Source organism: Camelina sativa, chromosome 20, assembly GCF_030686135.1.
Source record: "Camelina sativa cultivar CO46 ecotype springtype chromosome 20, ASM3068613v1".
Lineage (NCBI taxonomy): Eukaryota > Viridiplantae > Streptophyta > Magnoliopsida > Brassicales > Brassicaceae > Camelina > Camelina sativa.
The window spans coordinates 18,683,779-18,698,009 of record NC_141899.1 but is presented as its reverse complement, the minus strand read 5'-3'; the positions used below and the strand labels follow the sequence as shown (position 1 = coordinate 18,698,009).

At 34.1% G+C, this 14,231-nt stretch overlaps 3 protein-coding genes and 1 long non-coding RNA gene across 5 annotated transcripts; 3 read left to right on the top strand and 1 right to left on the bottom strand.

The window, feature by feature from the left end:
• The first annotated feature begins 1,192 nt into the window (after positions 1-1,192).
• Positions 1,193-2,967, top strand: LOC147919146 (uncharacterized). Of its 2 annotated transcripts, XR_015592133.1 has the most exons (4): positions 1,193-1,598; positions 1,789-1,841; positions 2,310-2,385; positions 2,677-2,967. It is a non-coding gene; the product is annotated as an uncharacterized LOC147919146 (long non-coding RNA). The 2 variants fall into 2 exon arrangements; XR_015592134.1 differs by lacking the exon at positions 1,789-1,841.
• A 172-nt stretch (positions 2,968-3,139) lies between these two features.
• On the top strand, positions 3,140-4,937 carry LOC104771108 (gamma-glutamylcyclotransferase 2-1-like). Its single transcript, XM_010495580.3, has 7 exons — positions 3,140-3,403; positions 3,510-3,586; positions 3,856-3,912; positions 3,989-4,045; positions 4,135-4,175; positions 4,271-4,422; positions 4,556-4,937. The coding sequence occupies exons 1-7, from the start codon at positions 3,295-3,297 to the stop codon at positions 4,714-4,716; spliced, it is 654 nt and encodes a 217-aa protein (XP_010493882.1). The 5' UTR covers positions 3,140-3,294; the 3' UTR covers positions 4,717-4,937.
• A 3,852-nt stretch (positions 4,938-8,789) lies between these two features.
• Positions 8,790-11,695, top strand: LOC104771106 (PHD finger protein ALFIN-LIKE 4). Its single transcript, XM_010495578.3, has 5 exons — positions 8,790-9,255; positions 9,362-9,394; positions 10,512-10,740; positions 10,925-11,057; positions 11,144-11,695. The coding sequence occupies exons 1-5, from the start codon at positions 9,156-9,158 to the stop codon at positions 11,426-11,428; spliced, it is 780 nt and encodes a 259-aa protein (XP_010493880.1). The 5' UTR covers positions 8,790-9,155; the 3' UTR covers positions 11,429-11,695.
• On the bottom strand, positions 11,624-12,774 carry LOC104771107 (uncharacterized). The gene has a single exon (XM_010495579.3). It carries the CDS (start codon positions 12,772-12,774, stop codon positions 11,755-11,757), a length of 1,020 nt encoding a protein of 339 aa, XP_010493881.1. The 3' UTR covers positions 11,624-11,754.
• Between the last annotated feature and the right edge of the window lie 1,457 nt (positions 12,775-14,231).

The following is a 14,231-nucleotide window of genomic DNA, read 5'->3' as shown; positions in this document are numbered from 1 at the left end:
AGATATTCACCTGAAATCACATATTAAAGGAAGTTTCAATGAAATTATAACGAAACTACGTCGCGTTTTGAAATTTGAAGTTTTGAAACGTGTAATGTAACTTGAAAACTAATTTGGTATATGGTTGTAAAATCATTTTTTTGGCCCGAGTAGCTTCAGTTCTTGACTTCTTGACTTATTTTTTTGTAGCTCACATTGATGTAATTCAAAGTTTAATTCTCTAAACAGTGCTTATTGTAAGTAATGGATTAATTGTAGTGCTTCTTATATTGTCTACAATGTCACTTGCATTAGACGACTGAGCGTTTCAACCAATACAACCAAAAATCCTTCTTCATTACAAATATCTTAGAGAACATATCCCAACTAAGATCTGCAACATTAAAATCAAAGAAAACAGAATACAACAATATGCCAAAAAGAAAAGTCGTTAAATTACAATGGTTCATTAATTGGTACAAAGAAAAGGAAAAAGCCTCTGTCATCCTCAAGCTGCTCCTCCAATTTGCTGGCTATTACATTTGGAAGGAACTGAAACGCTAGGATTTTCACAGACATTGCTTCAATTTAACGCATTCTAGAGTCACATTGACCGGATAATCAGGAGTCGCCTCCTTCCCATCGCTTCAATTTAACTTAGTTCTACTTTTGCATGTGATAAATAACTTGCTAGTTTTAACTAAAGTTAGAGAGAGTAACTAAAGTTAAAAGTTACTCCCTCTGTTTCACAAAGAGTGTCATTTTGACATAATGCACATAAATTAAGAAAATTGTTAAATTTCTGTTTTACCCTTTATAAATACACTAAAGTTTTTTCTCTTTCTAATTAATAAGCTCAAATGATAGGGATAAAAAAAGAGATTTAAGCTTAAAATTTGCATTGGAAACATAGAATGACACTCTTTTGTAACAAGAAAAAAGTGTCAAAATGACACTTATTGTGAAACAGAGGGAGTATATAACATTTAAACCAAATAAAAAATTAAAAATTACAACGGTAGCCTGGTAGGGGTCGTAGTAGATTTGGTATGGAATAATGGAGATCACGTGTATCACCACCAATGGTGCCACTTGTTCGATTAACGGATTAAGTAATAACTTTAGTTTTGTATTAGTTTTTCTCGGATACTTACAAGTGGTTATTAGGGCATCTGCAGCGGCGTTCCTTCGGTGCGTCCTTCGTTACAAAATTATTAAATTTAAATAGAAATTCCCCAATTATTAAAGGGACGTTCCTTAAAAGGGGACGTATTTATCTCGGTCCTTCGTTACACGTGGCAGCGTGTGCTACATCTCTGCCGTTCTTCACACAAATCAGTTCTTCACACAAATCACACAAATCAGTTTTTCTACAGTCTTTCGCTTATTTCTGATGAATCTTTGTCTTCTTCGATTGTTTAATGTTGGGTGTGGAATAACAGAAGTGTAACGCGGCGGATCCGTACAAGTTCGACAGCGGAAACTCCTCCGGTTTCCATCTGCTTACATGCGACACCGTTCCCGCAAGTTTTTCGAGGACTCGTTTGGAAGATTCGATTCACAAGAACACCACTCGCCTCCGTATCTTTTCCGGCACTGCTAATCCTGCCTTAGCTCAGGTTCTTTCTTAGTTTGTACTTGTAGTTTGGAACGATTGGGAAGAAATTGATAAGTAGATTTTGACTAGAGATTTGTTCAATTGGTTGCTAAAGGATTACGAAGAACTGATTTGTGTGATTTTGTAAATTGGGTCTGGATCTTGAGAAAATCTAGATTAAACGTTTTGCTAATGGTGAGATATATGTTCAGCTTGAAGAGAGTGTAAGGGGATGCGATATGTTCAGCTTGAAGAGAGTGTAATGGTGAGATATATGTTCTGGTTGTGTTGCCATTTTAGCTAATTGTGATGGGCTGGTCCTACTCGAGATCTCTTGTTGACAAAATATGTTTAGTACTCTCTTTGGTGTAGAAACAGAATGATTGTTTTGGTCTTTTGGATACGAGTGACGAGGATTCATTTGACTGTATATATGGTAGCATTGTCTTTCTCTTTTAGGTTGATACTTGATTGTAAATGATGATGTTTTCGTTACTCATTTGATTAAGTTTCAATACAGTTTGCATGTAGTCTACAGGATTATGAATGTTCTGCTGCACTTAGCAAGTTTTGTGTGATTGTATTTTTCAGTCGTCAGTTACATACGAGTTGCTGCTGTTTCTCTTGTCCCTGTCTACTAAACCGATTGATTGATAATTTAACGAGAGTTGGGGTTGTCTTGTCTTGTCTTTTAATCTTTCGTTTCTGGGTTTTTTGTTCTGTTTGTCAACAGTTTAGGGAACTGTACAATCATCTCTAGCTACAGAGTTTCGAATCCATTGCAGCAGAACCAGTTAATTACTCACAAGGTGCGTTTGTTACTTAGATCATTTTGGGGTGTTTGTTTTAAACTTGGCAAAAGATTATATCGTTTAGTGCCTTGTATAGATTCTCTCATGTCTCGATTTGTGTTTGTTTGCTGGTTTGGTTTGGTCTCGAATTGTTAATTCCAATATGGGACTAGAGAAACTCGAGGTTTAAGTCTGAGCAATTATTTTATTGTGTCACCCAGTTGATCATCAGTGTGTGTAGTATTGTGTCACGACCAAGTTTATTTTTACTTTGATCTTGATTTTTTTCTATGTTTGTGTTTTTTACAGCACTTCGTTTATAAGGAGCATATGCTGGAAATTGAATGCCCCAGTGTCACACCTGAGGCTGTTCTCAAGGCTTCAGGGCATGTTGACTACTTTCACGATCAGGCTAATCTAGAGCTCGGTGGTCATCGGATCGCCATTGTATTGATGTACTTGTCCAATGTTCAAAAGGGCGGAGAGACAGTGTTTCCCATGTGGTTTAACTAACATTTATACACATGTAGAATACTCTAGATTATCTTGAACATCCATTTGGTTAATATATTTGAGGGACCAAACTTTGTCCTACACCAATGCTATACAAAACTTAAGAAACTTTCAAAATATGAATAAAATAATTGAAGGACCAAAATTCTGTCCCAACCGATGCAAATGCCCTTAAGGATGGACAATTGGGCATGTTGAATTTCACATTCCCTATAGGAAAAAAATGCACATAAAAAGAGGGAACGTGGACCTGGGCTAGATCTTTTTTCACATTGTATTGTATAGTATATACTAACACGATTCTTTCTCAATTCTTGGAAAGAAAAACAAATATCACATTCGTTTTCTAATCTCTCACTTTCTTCTTCTTCTTCTTCTTCTCTAAAGATTGTTGCGTGAGGCTAAAGATCAAAGATGGTTTTGTGGGTATTTGGATATGGTTCTCTAATTTGGAACCCAGGTTTTGATTTTGATGAAAAGCTCATTGGCTATATCAAAGACTACAAACGTGTCTTCGATCTCGGTATCTAACATTAAACAACACAATGTTCTTTCTTTTATTTTCTTTTTGTTGAAAGAAAGAATGAATCGAATTGATTGTTTATAATTTTTTTTTCCTTTCTATGTAGCGTGTATTGATCACAGAGGTACCCCTGAACATCCTGCTAGAACTTGCACTTTGGAACAGTCCATTGGAGCTATATGCGTAAGCCAATTACATGTTTTTTTTGTTCAGAATAGCCTTAGTTTTAAAATTTATGATGCAAAACTAACTTCAAGTGGGTCGAGTTCTTGACAAAATTCTATATTGTTTATTTACATTTGATATTTTCTTTTTTAATCTGGCTATAAAATGCACCATGTAATTTACACAGAATTAAACTTAGTATAAGGCATATTCGCATACAACATCCATATAAGTCGATGGAAAAAACGCTATCTCAAATCTGATGTTGATTGTTAACTTTTGGGCAGTGGGGTGCTGCTTATTGTGTTCGTGGAGGACCAGAGAAGGAGAAACTAGCCATGGAGGTAAAAAGAAGATTCCTCTATTATTTGGCGTGTGTGTGTTTTTTGGTTAGATTTGACTCATGTTTTTTTCTTGCAGTACTTGGAAAGAAGAGAGTGTGAATACGACTCAAAAACCCTTGTCGAGTTTTACATGGTAAGCAAACTTGTTCTTATATATTGTTGTCTTTTTAATAATCTTCAAAAACTGTTCTTATTTATTAGATTTCTATTCATTGGATGTAGGAAACTGACACTTCCAGGCCAATAGTAACCGGAGTTATTGTGTAAGTTTTTGATGAAGCATTTATTCCCTTACCACTCATGAATGGTTATAATTTGGAAGATTCAGTGTTGAAATCAGTTTGGTTTCCTTGTGCAGCTTCACGTCAACACCAGACAAAATGTCGAATAAATACTATTTAGGCCCGGCACCGTTGGAGGAAATGGCGAGGCAAATCGCTACAGCTACTGGACCTTGTGGGAATAACAGAGAGTATCTTTTCAAGCTTGAGAAAGCATTGTACGACATTGGTAAGTAAGAGAGAGAGAGAGAGAGAGAGAGAGAGAGAGAGAGAGAGAGAGAGCTTTCTTGATGGATTTATATTAAAGAATCACAACTTTTTGGTAATATGATTCTGATGATGAAAGTGTTGTGTGTTAACAGAACATGAGGAAGAGTATGTGATTGAATTAGCAAACGAGGTGAGGAAGCAACTCGATTTGCCAGAGGAAGTGAAAACATTGTTGAAGCCTGTGGTTTCTCGTGTACTAGTCAAGTCTCAAGCTCATGCTTCTTCCACTCGGCAAAGAGTCTTTGCATCATGAAGCCAGCTAACAACATTGTGGTGATGAGGCTAATGTTAACTCTTATCTTTCAGTTATTATTGAATCTCACTCTGAGATCATTGAATCAAAGGTTTGATCTAGAAAAGAAAACTCACCCTGAGATGTTTTCTTTTTTTTTTATCTGCATTTATGGAGAATTCTTGACATATGATGTAATGCTCAATTTCTGAGACGAACAACAACAAAATCTTTTAGCTCTAGATTTTGTCACATAACTTTAAACATGTTAATTCGTTTTGTTGTTATTCTGGGGAAATTACATTAATGGGTTATGCCCAAAAACACTATAATGGAACCTTCTCATTTCTCCTCCAAAGAAGCAGTCAAACTCAAGGTGATGTTATGATGAGATTTCTTATTAGTGAAAACAGAGTGTTTACAACCGCTATACAATTTTTCAACTTAACATGTTTTTGTTTCATGGTAAACCACTAAATCAGTCTAACAAAGGCCTAAACCTTCCAAAAAATATCATGCCAATAAAACTCTTAAAGGAAAAAAAAATAAATAGTCAATTTTCGATTTTTTACCTATTTCGAGAATTGGAAAATTGAATGTTAAAATGTTTTCAACACAATATACGAAATGTTTTTCAAAAAATTATTTCATATCCTATATATTTTGTAATTTCAATTATGTAATTATAATAATATTCGAAAATATCGTTTATTCAAAAATTTACAAATATATGGTATGTATAGTTTATGCAAATGATCTAGAGTAGAGCTTGAAAATGGTAAATTTAAATTGTATTAAGGTTTTTTTTTACATGTGTCAAAATTTATTTAATTAGCTAATACGTGTCACAAAGTAATTAATTATGATTTCTTTTCATTTGTTGGATTTTAGTGACGCTTATCTTTGTGGAATCCCGCATGTTTATGATTTTTTTGTAAGATGGGGATTCCTAATTACTCCATGTATGTATTTCATGCATTAAATATAATTATATAAAGATAGTTTGTTATTTTATTGCATGTGTCAAATTTTATAAATTGAAAGACTAGTGTCACAAAATATATTTTAAGAATTTTGCCATTTGTTAGATTTAGGTGATACTTATCTCTGTGGGATCTAAAGTTATTACCAGATTTTCACCAGATTAGAGAAATAATACGAAATACCTTTTTTGCTATACTTTTTTTAAAAAATGCTGATTTTATTTATCTATTTTTAATATAACCCTTGTAAATCTAAAAATATATAAAATTTATAAAGTACTTCTGGATTAACTAGTTTTTGTAGACTCGATCCAAATATTTATAAAGTTTTATATGATTTTAAAAGGTTAAAAAAAAATTTTAAAAGGTATGTAAAAGACAATTATACAACATTTTTATAAAAGATATTTACACACATATTAAGATAGTTTGTATAAATTATAGATATGCACACATATTTGTATAAATAACAATTTTTAGTGTCTTTTTCATAAATTTTTTAAGAGTAAACATTTCTGAAAAGTGGTATTAGAAAGAGGGTATTTTTGAAATTTCCAATTTTTTTTAGATATGTGTGTTTCTTATACATTGAATATAATATCATATCATAGTTTATGAATAATCAATTCTTAATTTTGAATAAAATCATAATAAAATCATTTATTAACACTTTACAAAAACTGTATGTAGTATGATATATTTTGGTTGTATATTTATCCAAAAGTAGAGTGTTATTAAGTGGAAAATAAAATTATATTAAGATATTAAAATTTGCTTAAAACAGGTTCTTTACATCTGTCAAGATAAATTGTTAACTAACTTATTTCACAAAAATTAGACTTTTGCCATTTGTTGGATTTAGTGATACTAATCCCAAGTTTTTTTTTTGTGTTTTTCTTAAAAGTAGTGAAAATTTTTTATTATGTTTTTTTCTCATGCATTGGCTATTAAGATATTTTTATTATTCCACCTATAATATTTTAATATAATAGTTTTTATTTGTTAAACTTAACAACTATATACTAATTAATTTCTTTCTAATTAATATAGATGATTAAAAATGGAAAATTAAATATTATATTAAGAATTTTTTTATTTAAAGTTTCTTTACATGTGTCAAGATAATTTATTACCTAATTGATCTCACAAACTAATTTAACTAGCCATTTGGCAGATTTTAAGAGACTCATCTTCATGCAATCCTAGATTTTTTAAAATTAGCAAAAGCATTTATGTATGTTTCACGTCCATTAAATATTAAGAGATTTTGTATTTTCCTTTATATAAAAAATCTTGGCTCTTGAAATCTCAATACAATAGGTGAATCGTTTTAAAATATTAAGCGTTGAGAAAAATCTTTTGTATTTTCTGAACGCTTCTGGAGGAGTTTCAGGTGCTTTGTGCTTCAATGCCTCTTTTCACCCTTATCAAAATCCCAAGGACGTTCAATGTGAAGGCTGATTGCCTAGCTCGTTCTTCCAGAGATTTAGTTTCATAATCGTCTTTTGTAAACAATTTTCCTCCAGTTTAGGCAACCAATTTTAATTATTTAATGTGAGGTTGACAAAAAAAAAAATTAGAGTAATATGTCACATAATAATATATTTAAAAATAAATCAAAATTAAAAAATAAAAAAAAAATAAAACAGAATCTGTATATATAATCAATCTTTTATAAAACCAAATCGACATATAATTAATTACATTTAAGTTTAAAATCTAAAATCCTAACCACTACTTTATAAACCTAATTCAAGATATAATTTTGTTTTAGTTGTAAATCTAAACCCTAACCACTCATTTATAAACCCAAATTGATATATAATTTTGTTTTAATCGTAAAATCTAAACTTTAATTCTCTTTTATAAACTCAAACCGACGTAAAGTTTTGTTTTAATTGTAAAATCTAAACCCTAATGCTTATTTATAAACTCAAACAAATATATAACCTCGTTTAATTGTATAATATAAACTCAAACCGATTTAACTTTTTTTAATTAAAAGTATATAGAGTTGTTTCCTTATTTTTTTCTGATTTTAGTATTGATTTATTTTTAAATATAGTATTACGTGGCATATTACTCTATTTTCACTGGTCAAGTTTGTTGGAGGTGAATACGAAATGATGAACCTAAGAATTATTCTTATTATAATGATGGAAATTTTCATTTATTAATACTAATTAAAGCTGGTTTGTGAATATCTTATTAATCAAAAAGAGTACTTATAATTTATTTTAAAGAAGACCACGGAAAAATAATTATATAAACCAGATTAACGGGAATTTGTCGTGAAAAATTAGAGAATATTGTTATAAAATTTCCAAAGTATTTTATTAGTTAAGCACAAAATATATATAAATTTTTAAAAAGACTGGAAATGAAACAAAATAAAAGTAACGGTCAAACTTACAGCTTAAAAACCATCTTGTTGCAAAATTTGGCGCGAAAGAACAAAGTAGATTTAAACATTTCTCACTAGTCAAAGTTAAAAACAAAAAAAAACCCGCGAATGAGAAAAGAAAAGAAAAGGTCAAACTTATTGCCCATATACCATATTAATCAAAAGCAGAGTATTTATAATTTGTTTTGAAAAAACCCGCGAAACAAAAGGTTAAAGAAACGGTCAGAACTAAATTAACGAAAATCATCTCTGCAGCGTAAAAAGCAGAGTATCTAATAAAACCTTCTCAAAATCTCTCTATAATGGGGAAAAACAAGCAGAGTATTTATAATTTTGTTTTGAAAAAACCCGCGAAACAAAAGGTTAAAGAAACGGTCAGAACTAAATTAACGAAAATCATCTCTGCAGCGTAAAAAGCAGAGTATCTAATAAAACCTTCTCAAAATCTCTCTATAATGGGGAAAAACAAGCAGAGTATTTATAATTTTGTTTTGAAAAACCCCCTCAAACCAAAAGTAAAATACGATCGGAATTAAATTAACGAAATTCTGCCGCGGAGAAAAACAGAGTATATGATAAAAACTCAAATCTCTCCGTAATCGGAAAACAAATAAAATCACAACCATTACAAATAAATGATCATTAACACAAAAACACTCCTAAACTAGGATTAAAGAAACATCTAATACCCAAAACAAGTTTTATCCAATTAAAAACATTTAACTCACAACATAAACCAGGAGATACCGGAGTCACCCTACCGGCGGACAAGAGAGGACGACTTAAAAACCGAATCAAAAGGAACACGCGTCAGTATATAATAAGATGAAAGATTACTCTTATTGTGGTCTCTTCCTCATCTGATTCCCATATCCGGACTCCTCCTCATCTTATTAAATCGGGTTAATTGTTTTCGGGTCCGCCCTTTTTATTTTTCTCACAGCTTTCCTTCTTCTCCTCTCCTCTCTCAGCGCCGGTCAAATACTTGTCTCTCTCCCTCTCTCTCTCTCTCTCTCTTTCTCTCACTCTTTGTCTTGTCTCCCTCTCTGGAAGCTGTGTGTGTTCTGTAAGAGATGGACGCAGGTGGTGCCGCGTATAACCCACGCACTGTTGAGGAGGTGTTTAGGGATTTTAAGGGTCGTAGAGCTGGCATGATTAAGGCTTTAACCACTGGTAAAAATTAAACAAATTTTCTCTAAATTAAGTTAAAACATTTATCTCACCGGAAAAAAAACTCACTTTTTTTTTTTTGGATTTTGATTTGCCTTTTCTTGTGCAGATGTTCAGGAGTTTTACCGACTTTGTGATCCTGGTGAGTGTTGTTGTTTTGTTTTTTCCCCTTTGAGATTCGTTTTGTGGGTTTTGATTTTTGCCGATGAAAGTTTGTTTTTTTTTTTTTTTAATTCAGGTTCCTTCGTTGTGTTCTGTTTTCTCAATCTGAATGTTGTCTTTAGGGTTCATAAGTCTCTCTACTCTGTTTAGATTTTATTTGAATTGCGCTTTAGAGTCTAAAGTTTTGATTTTTATTTTGACTTGGTTTGATTTTTGTGAGTTTTGAATATTATAAAATTGTTTTGCGATCGCTGTGTGTGTGTGTGTGTGACAATCCATCGCCGGCGAAAGTCTAGTTTTTTTTTTTTTCTTTTCTTTTTTTTGGAATTTGCTTCGTTGTGGTTTGTTTCAATCTGAGTGTTGTTGTTTTAGTGAAGCATTAGGGTTCGTTGTTTCGCTTCTCTGTTTGTGATATAAAAAAATCATACCTTTAGTCAGATTTTGTTTTTCGTGTCAGCTTGAGCAGAGTCAAAGTGTTGATTTTTGTTTGACTTTGTTTCAATTAGGATATTTAAAAAAAAAAAAAAAAAATTGTTTCTTCTGTCTGATCTGTTTCTGTGAAAAAACATGATTTAGGAATTAGGATTACCTCAAAAAATTTTCCTAAATTGTTAATACATGGGAGGGAGAACAGATTTGGGGCGCTGTGGTTTGTTGAAACTGCTCTTTTCATTCGTTTTTCTGAGGTTTTGTTCTTGTATCTCCTTAGATATTGTCATTGATTTACTATTATAATTAATGACTCGAAGGCAACAACAAGGAAACAATTTTGTTTATGTTCCTCACAGTTCAGAGTCACTCCTGTTGTAATTGCTTCCTTGCCTACCTGTATTCATGAATATAGTTGTTAACTAGTCAGATGTGTGTGTCTTTGCTTTATGTCATTTAGCTTAGTGTTTTTGGTGCTCTTTCCATTATGAGATTTTTATGTTTTGAAATGTGACAACTTGGTTATCTTAATAGGAACTGTTTGGTCTGTTTTGCCATAATTGGTTGTTTGTTTGTTCAAATTTATGAACACGAAATCAGTTTTGATACTCTTGGTTTTTGCGTGTATATGTATTCTGATTGTCCTCATTCTCCTTTTGTAATTACAGAAAAGGAGAACCTGTGCCTTTATGGGCATCCCAATGAGCACTGGGAGGTGAATTTGCCAGCTGAAGAGGTTCCTCCTGAGCTCCCAGAGCCTGTCTTGGGTATCAACTTTGCCAGAGACGGGATGGCCGAAAAGGATTGGTTGTCCCTTGTTGCTGTCCACAGTGATGCCTGGCTTCTTGCTGTTGCTTTCTTTTTTGGAGCCAGGTTTGGATTTGACAAGCCCGATAGGTATGTATCTACTCTTGTCACACTACACAATTTATATGACTAGAACTCTTTTTGAGTCTTATCTTCTAGCATCTATGTTCCTTGGTGGTATATAGATTCAAACCTCCCACGGTTTGATCTTAAGGACCTAGGTTCAAGGTTTATGTTGCTCTCTGTGATTGATGTTCTTTCACATTCGTTGCAGGAAGAGGCTTTTCAATATGGTGAATGACCTCCCAACAATTTTTGAGGTTGTGTCTGGTACTGATAAGAGACAGGGAAGGGACAAGTCCTCTGTTTCCAACAACAGCAGCAACAGATCCAAATCAAACTCCAAGGTAATGTGGTTCTTCTCTACAGTTTGTATTTTCCATCTAGCTTAATGCTTGTTCTAAATCTGGTTTCTCTGTCTCAAATTATACAGCGAGGATCTGACTCCCGCGCCAAATACTCAAAGGCTGTGCCCAAAGATGAAGAGGAAGAAGAGGAAGGTGTGGAAGAGGAGGATGAGGATGCGGATGAGGATGAGCAAGGGGAAACACAGTGCGGGGCATGTGGTGAGAGCTATGCAGCTGATGAGTTCTGGATCTGTTGTGACCTCTGTGAGATGTGGTTTCATGGAAAGTGTGTGAAGATAACCCCAGCAAGGGCTGAGCACATCAAGCAATACAAGTGCCCATCTTGCAGCAACAAGAGGGCTCGTGCCTAAAATTCATTTTTGTGGCCGCTTCTGTGTATCTCTCTGCTTTGCATATGATGATGAACAGCTTAACTGTTTGGTTAGATCAGATATTGTCATGTGATTTGGTAATCTTAGGCTCTTTCGCCGGCTTAGGAAAGACATCTTTAGTTTTCTTTGTTACATTTGGCGATTGAGGAATAACTCTTGTTTAGAGGTTTGATCTTTTGGTCTGTTATATGTTTGTTTATTAACAATTCTTGAACCCAATCAAAGTATTTGGTTAGGTGTTTGTCATTTCGTTTTTTTTTGTCATCTTCAAATGAAGAAACTGACTATGAATGATTTATCATAAATCATGACTGCTTCTTTGTTGCTAGGCGCTTCAAGAACTCATAGGTTGTGATCATCGTTGTTGCGGACATAGACATTGAGACCCACCTTGGTCCTAACCCTCGGTAACAAGCCCCAAGTCCTCCTTCCCTCATCAAGCTCTTTACTGACTGCATCACTGTCATTGCTCGTCTCCTTCCATTCTCTTCTGCATCTAAAACTTGTAACCGCGTCTTGATTGTATCTATCGGCATAGTTACTAAGGCAGAGCAACCACTTGCTGTGGCTGCACTCAATGCTTGAACAACCATTGAGCCACCAGCATCTTCCTTGTGGGTGTATGAGCGCTTGAACGGAGTCCAAATTGATTTATGAGCCAAAGAGTAGGACGCCCACCATACGGCGTTTGAAGGCGCGTAAGTCAAGATGGAGATCCCAAATCCTCTGTAGAACCCTCTTGGCCCATCAGTGTAAAGAATCTTTCTAAAAGCATCGAACCCATTTGTGTATCTGCAAGAGTTCATCACTCCAGGAAGATGCTTATTCAAGGACAGATCACCTTGAACCATAAGCCGTTGGCTCACGACATCAATCGGGGTCCAGACAACCTGAGCAGCCACAGCCGAGGTCAAACCAGCCGCACCATTGGAAACAGCCAAAGCCGTAGTATCCGACAATCCTAACCTAACAGTTGCTTGACCTACACTACTCTTAGTAATCTCTAGAGCTGTCATATAGAGAGCACGAGCCGGGATGGTTCCAAGCAAAGATGTTCCAAACCCCTTGTAGAACCCTCTTAGACCCTCAAACCTAGCAATGGCCAGAGAAATGTTGGCGCAGGAGACACGGGTCGGTGAGACTTGCTGCCTTGTTTTGAGGACTACAATAGGGTAAAGAGCAGTGGATACACCGGAGAAGAGAGCAGCACCTAGGAAGAAAAACCTCGATTTATCAAGCATTTGCCAATCTATATCCTTAGGCATATGTACCTGAGATGAAGTCGTCGCTCTTCTCTTCTCTTCCATCAAAGCACCAAAACTCATATTTTCAGCTAATCTTTTCCTTAACCAAATCAAGATTCCAAACTTGAACTTCTCTCACCGAGAACTAAGTTGATCAAGAAGAGAGAAGGGTTCTTGTGAGTTACCCTTCAATCACTAATGTAATGAAATATCTTGTGTAGAAGTGAGAGATAGAGAGAGAGAGATGGATATAAACAAGTAGCTGTCTCTGAGATTTGAGCTTACAAGAAGAGGATCTCTCTGGATTTTATTAAGCTTCAAAATCTGTGAACTCGAGAAGAGAATATATTAAAAAAAAGATTATAGTGAAAACAGAGAAAGGCCAAAACGATGGGTCGTGTGGATAACATAAAGTAGCGGCCTTTAACAGGACTCAAGAGGTGTGAAATAGAGAGAGAGGCAGAGGAGTGATGAGGAGGAGGAGGAATGGGACTGTACACGTGGCGGATGGTGCTTGGTTTATATTAGAGTAACTCGCAGTTTTTAAGGTTATATGAGCCTGAGAGATAAGAGTGTGGCTTCTGTCCGATTTGCCCACTTGTTTGCATCTTTCTGTGGGTTACATTTGTTTTGTTTTTTTTTGCTGCTTCCTGTGGGTTTGTCATTTTAACTTTCGAGAAATGATGTATTTATCAATGTTTGAATTTTGATAAAAAGGAAAAAAAATGTATTTATCAATCACTTTTTAGTTACATTTTAGAGAAAATTGAATGTGTATATATTCATGGATATCATAAACTAGTTGACCTCGATCAACTCTTTAAAGGAATCTTGTTTGTTCTTTTAAGTTTGGTGGACACAATTTTTAATTCCATTTTTATAAAAGGTCCAAGAAATAGTCTAGATTGCAAATGCAAGTTTTGTGGTTTTAGATTTTAAATGAAAGTTTAGTGATTTTAAATGATTAGTAAAGTCGATGATGTTTTAAATAGGATTAGTCTAAATCTATGATCTATGGCTCTAGGCTAGTACTTTGTTTCTACTTTACAATTATTTATTAAATCAACAATCCCTATGATCCAATGCTTTCTATATATATATATATATATATATATATATATAATTATTAGAAACTGTGTGTTCACTAGTCACTACGGTGAGCATTGGTGTGAAATATGTGAAAAACCAACTGATCCAAACAAGTGGTTCTGCTCATGTGACAAGTGTGGTTCGACCCATCATATCGACTGTGTACTCGGTAAATCACTTTACAAGAAGCCAGTACACAGTTTTACTTCATCCGAGTCGTGAATCCCAAGTGGTTTCTAACAACCATATATCTCAACCGTTTTGCACCAAGTGTTCTTGGCGGTGCAAAGATGCTTTTGTTCTGAAAAGCAAGGATGAGACTATTTTCTCTAGACTGTGTCGATACTCTCGTGATGAGTAAGCAACGTATGAAACTGTAATCTGAATAATAATGTAGTGGTCTTTAATCACATGACTTTTGCTTTTCCAATTGTGTCTTAGGTCAATGC

Coding starts and splice junctions, on each gene's coding strand:
- LOC104771108 (XM_010495580.3), top strand. CDS start 3,295: ATGGTTTTGTGGGTATTTGGATATGGTTCTCTAATTTGGAACCCAGGT. Junction 3,587..3,855: donor AGTCCATTGGAGCTATATGC/GTAAGCCAATTA, acceptor ACTTTTGGGCAG/TGGGGTGCTGCTTATTGTGT. Junction 3,913..3,988: donor AGGAGAAACTAGCCATGGAG/GTAAAAAGAAGA, acceptor TTTTTCTTGCAG/TACTTGGAAAGAAGAGAGTG.
- LOC104771106 (XM_010495578.3), top strand. CDS start 9,156: ATGGACGCAGGTGGTGCCGCGTATAACCCACGCACTGTTGAGGAGGTG. Junction 9,256..9,361: donor GATTAAGGCTTTAACCACTG/GTAAAAATTAAA, acceptor TTTCTTGTGCAG/ATGTTCAGGAGTTTTACCGA. Junction 9,395..10,511: donor TTACCGACTTTGTGATCCTG/GTGAGTGTTGTT, acceptor TTGTAATTACAG/AAAAGGAGAACCTGTGCCTT.
- LOC104771107 (XM_010495579.3), bottom strand. CDS start 12,774: ATGAGTTTTGGTGCTTTGATGGAAGAGAAGAGAAGAGCGACGACTTCA.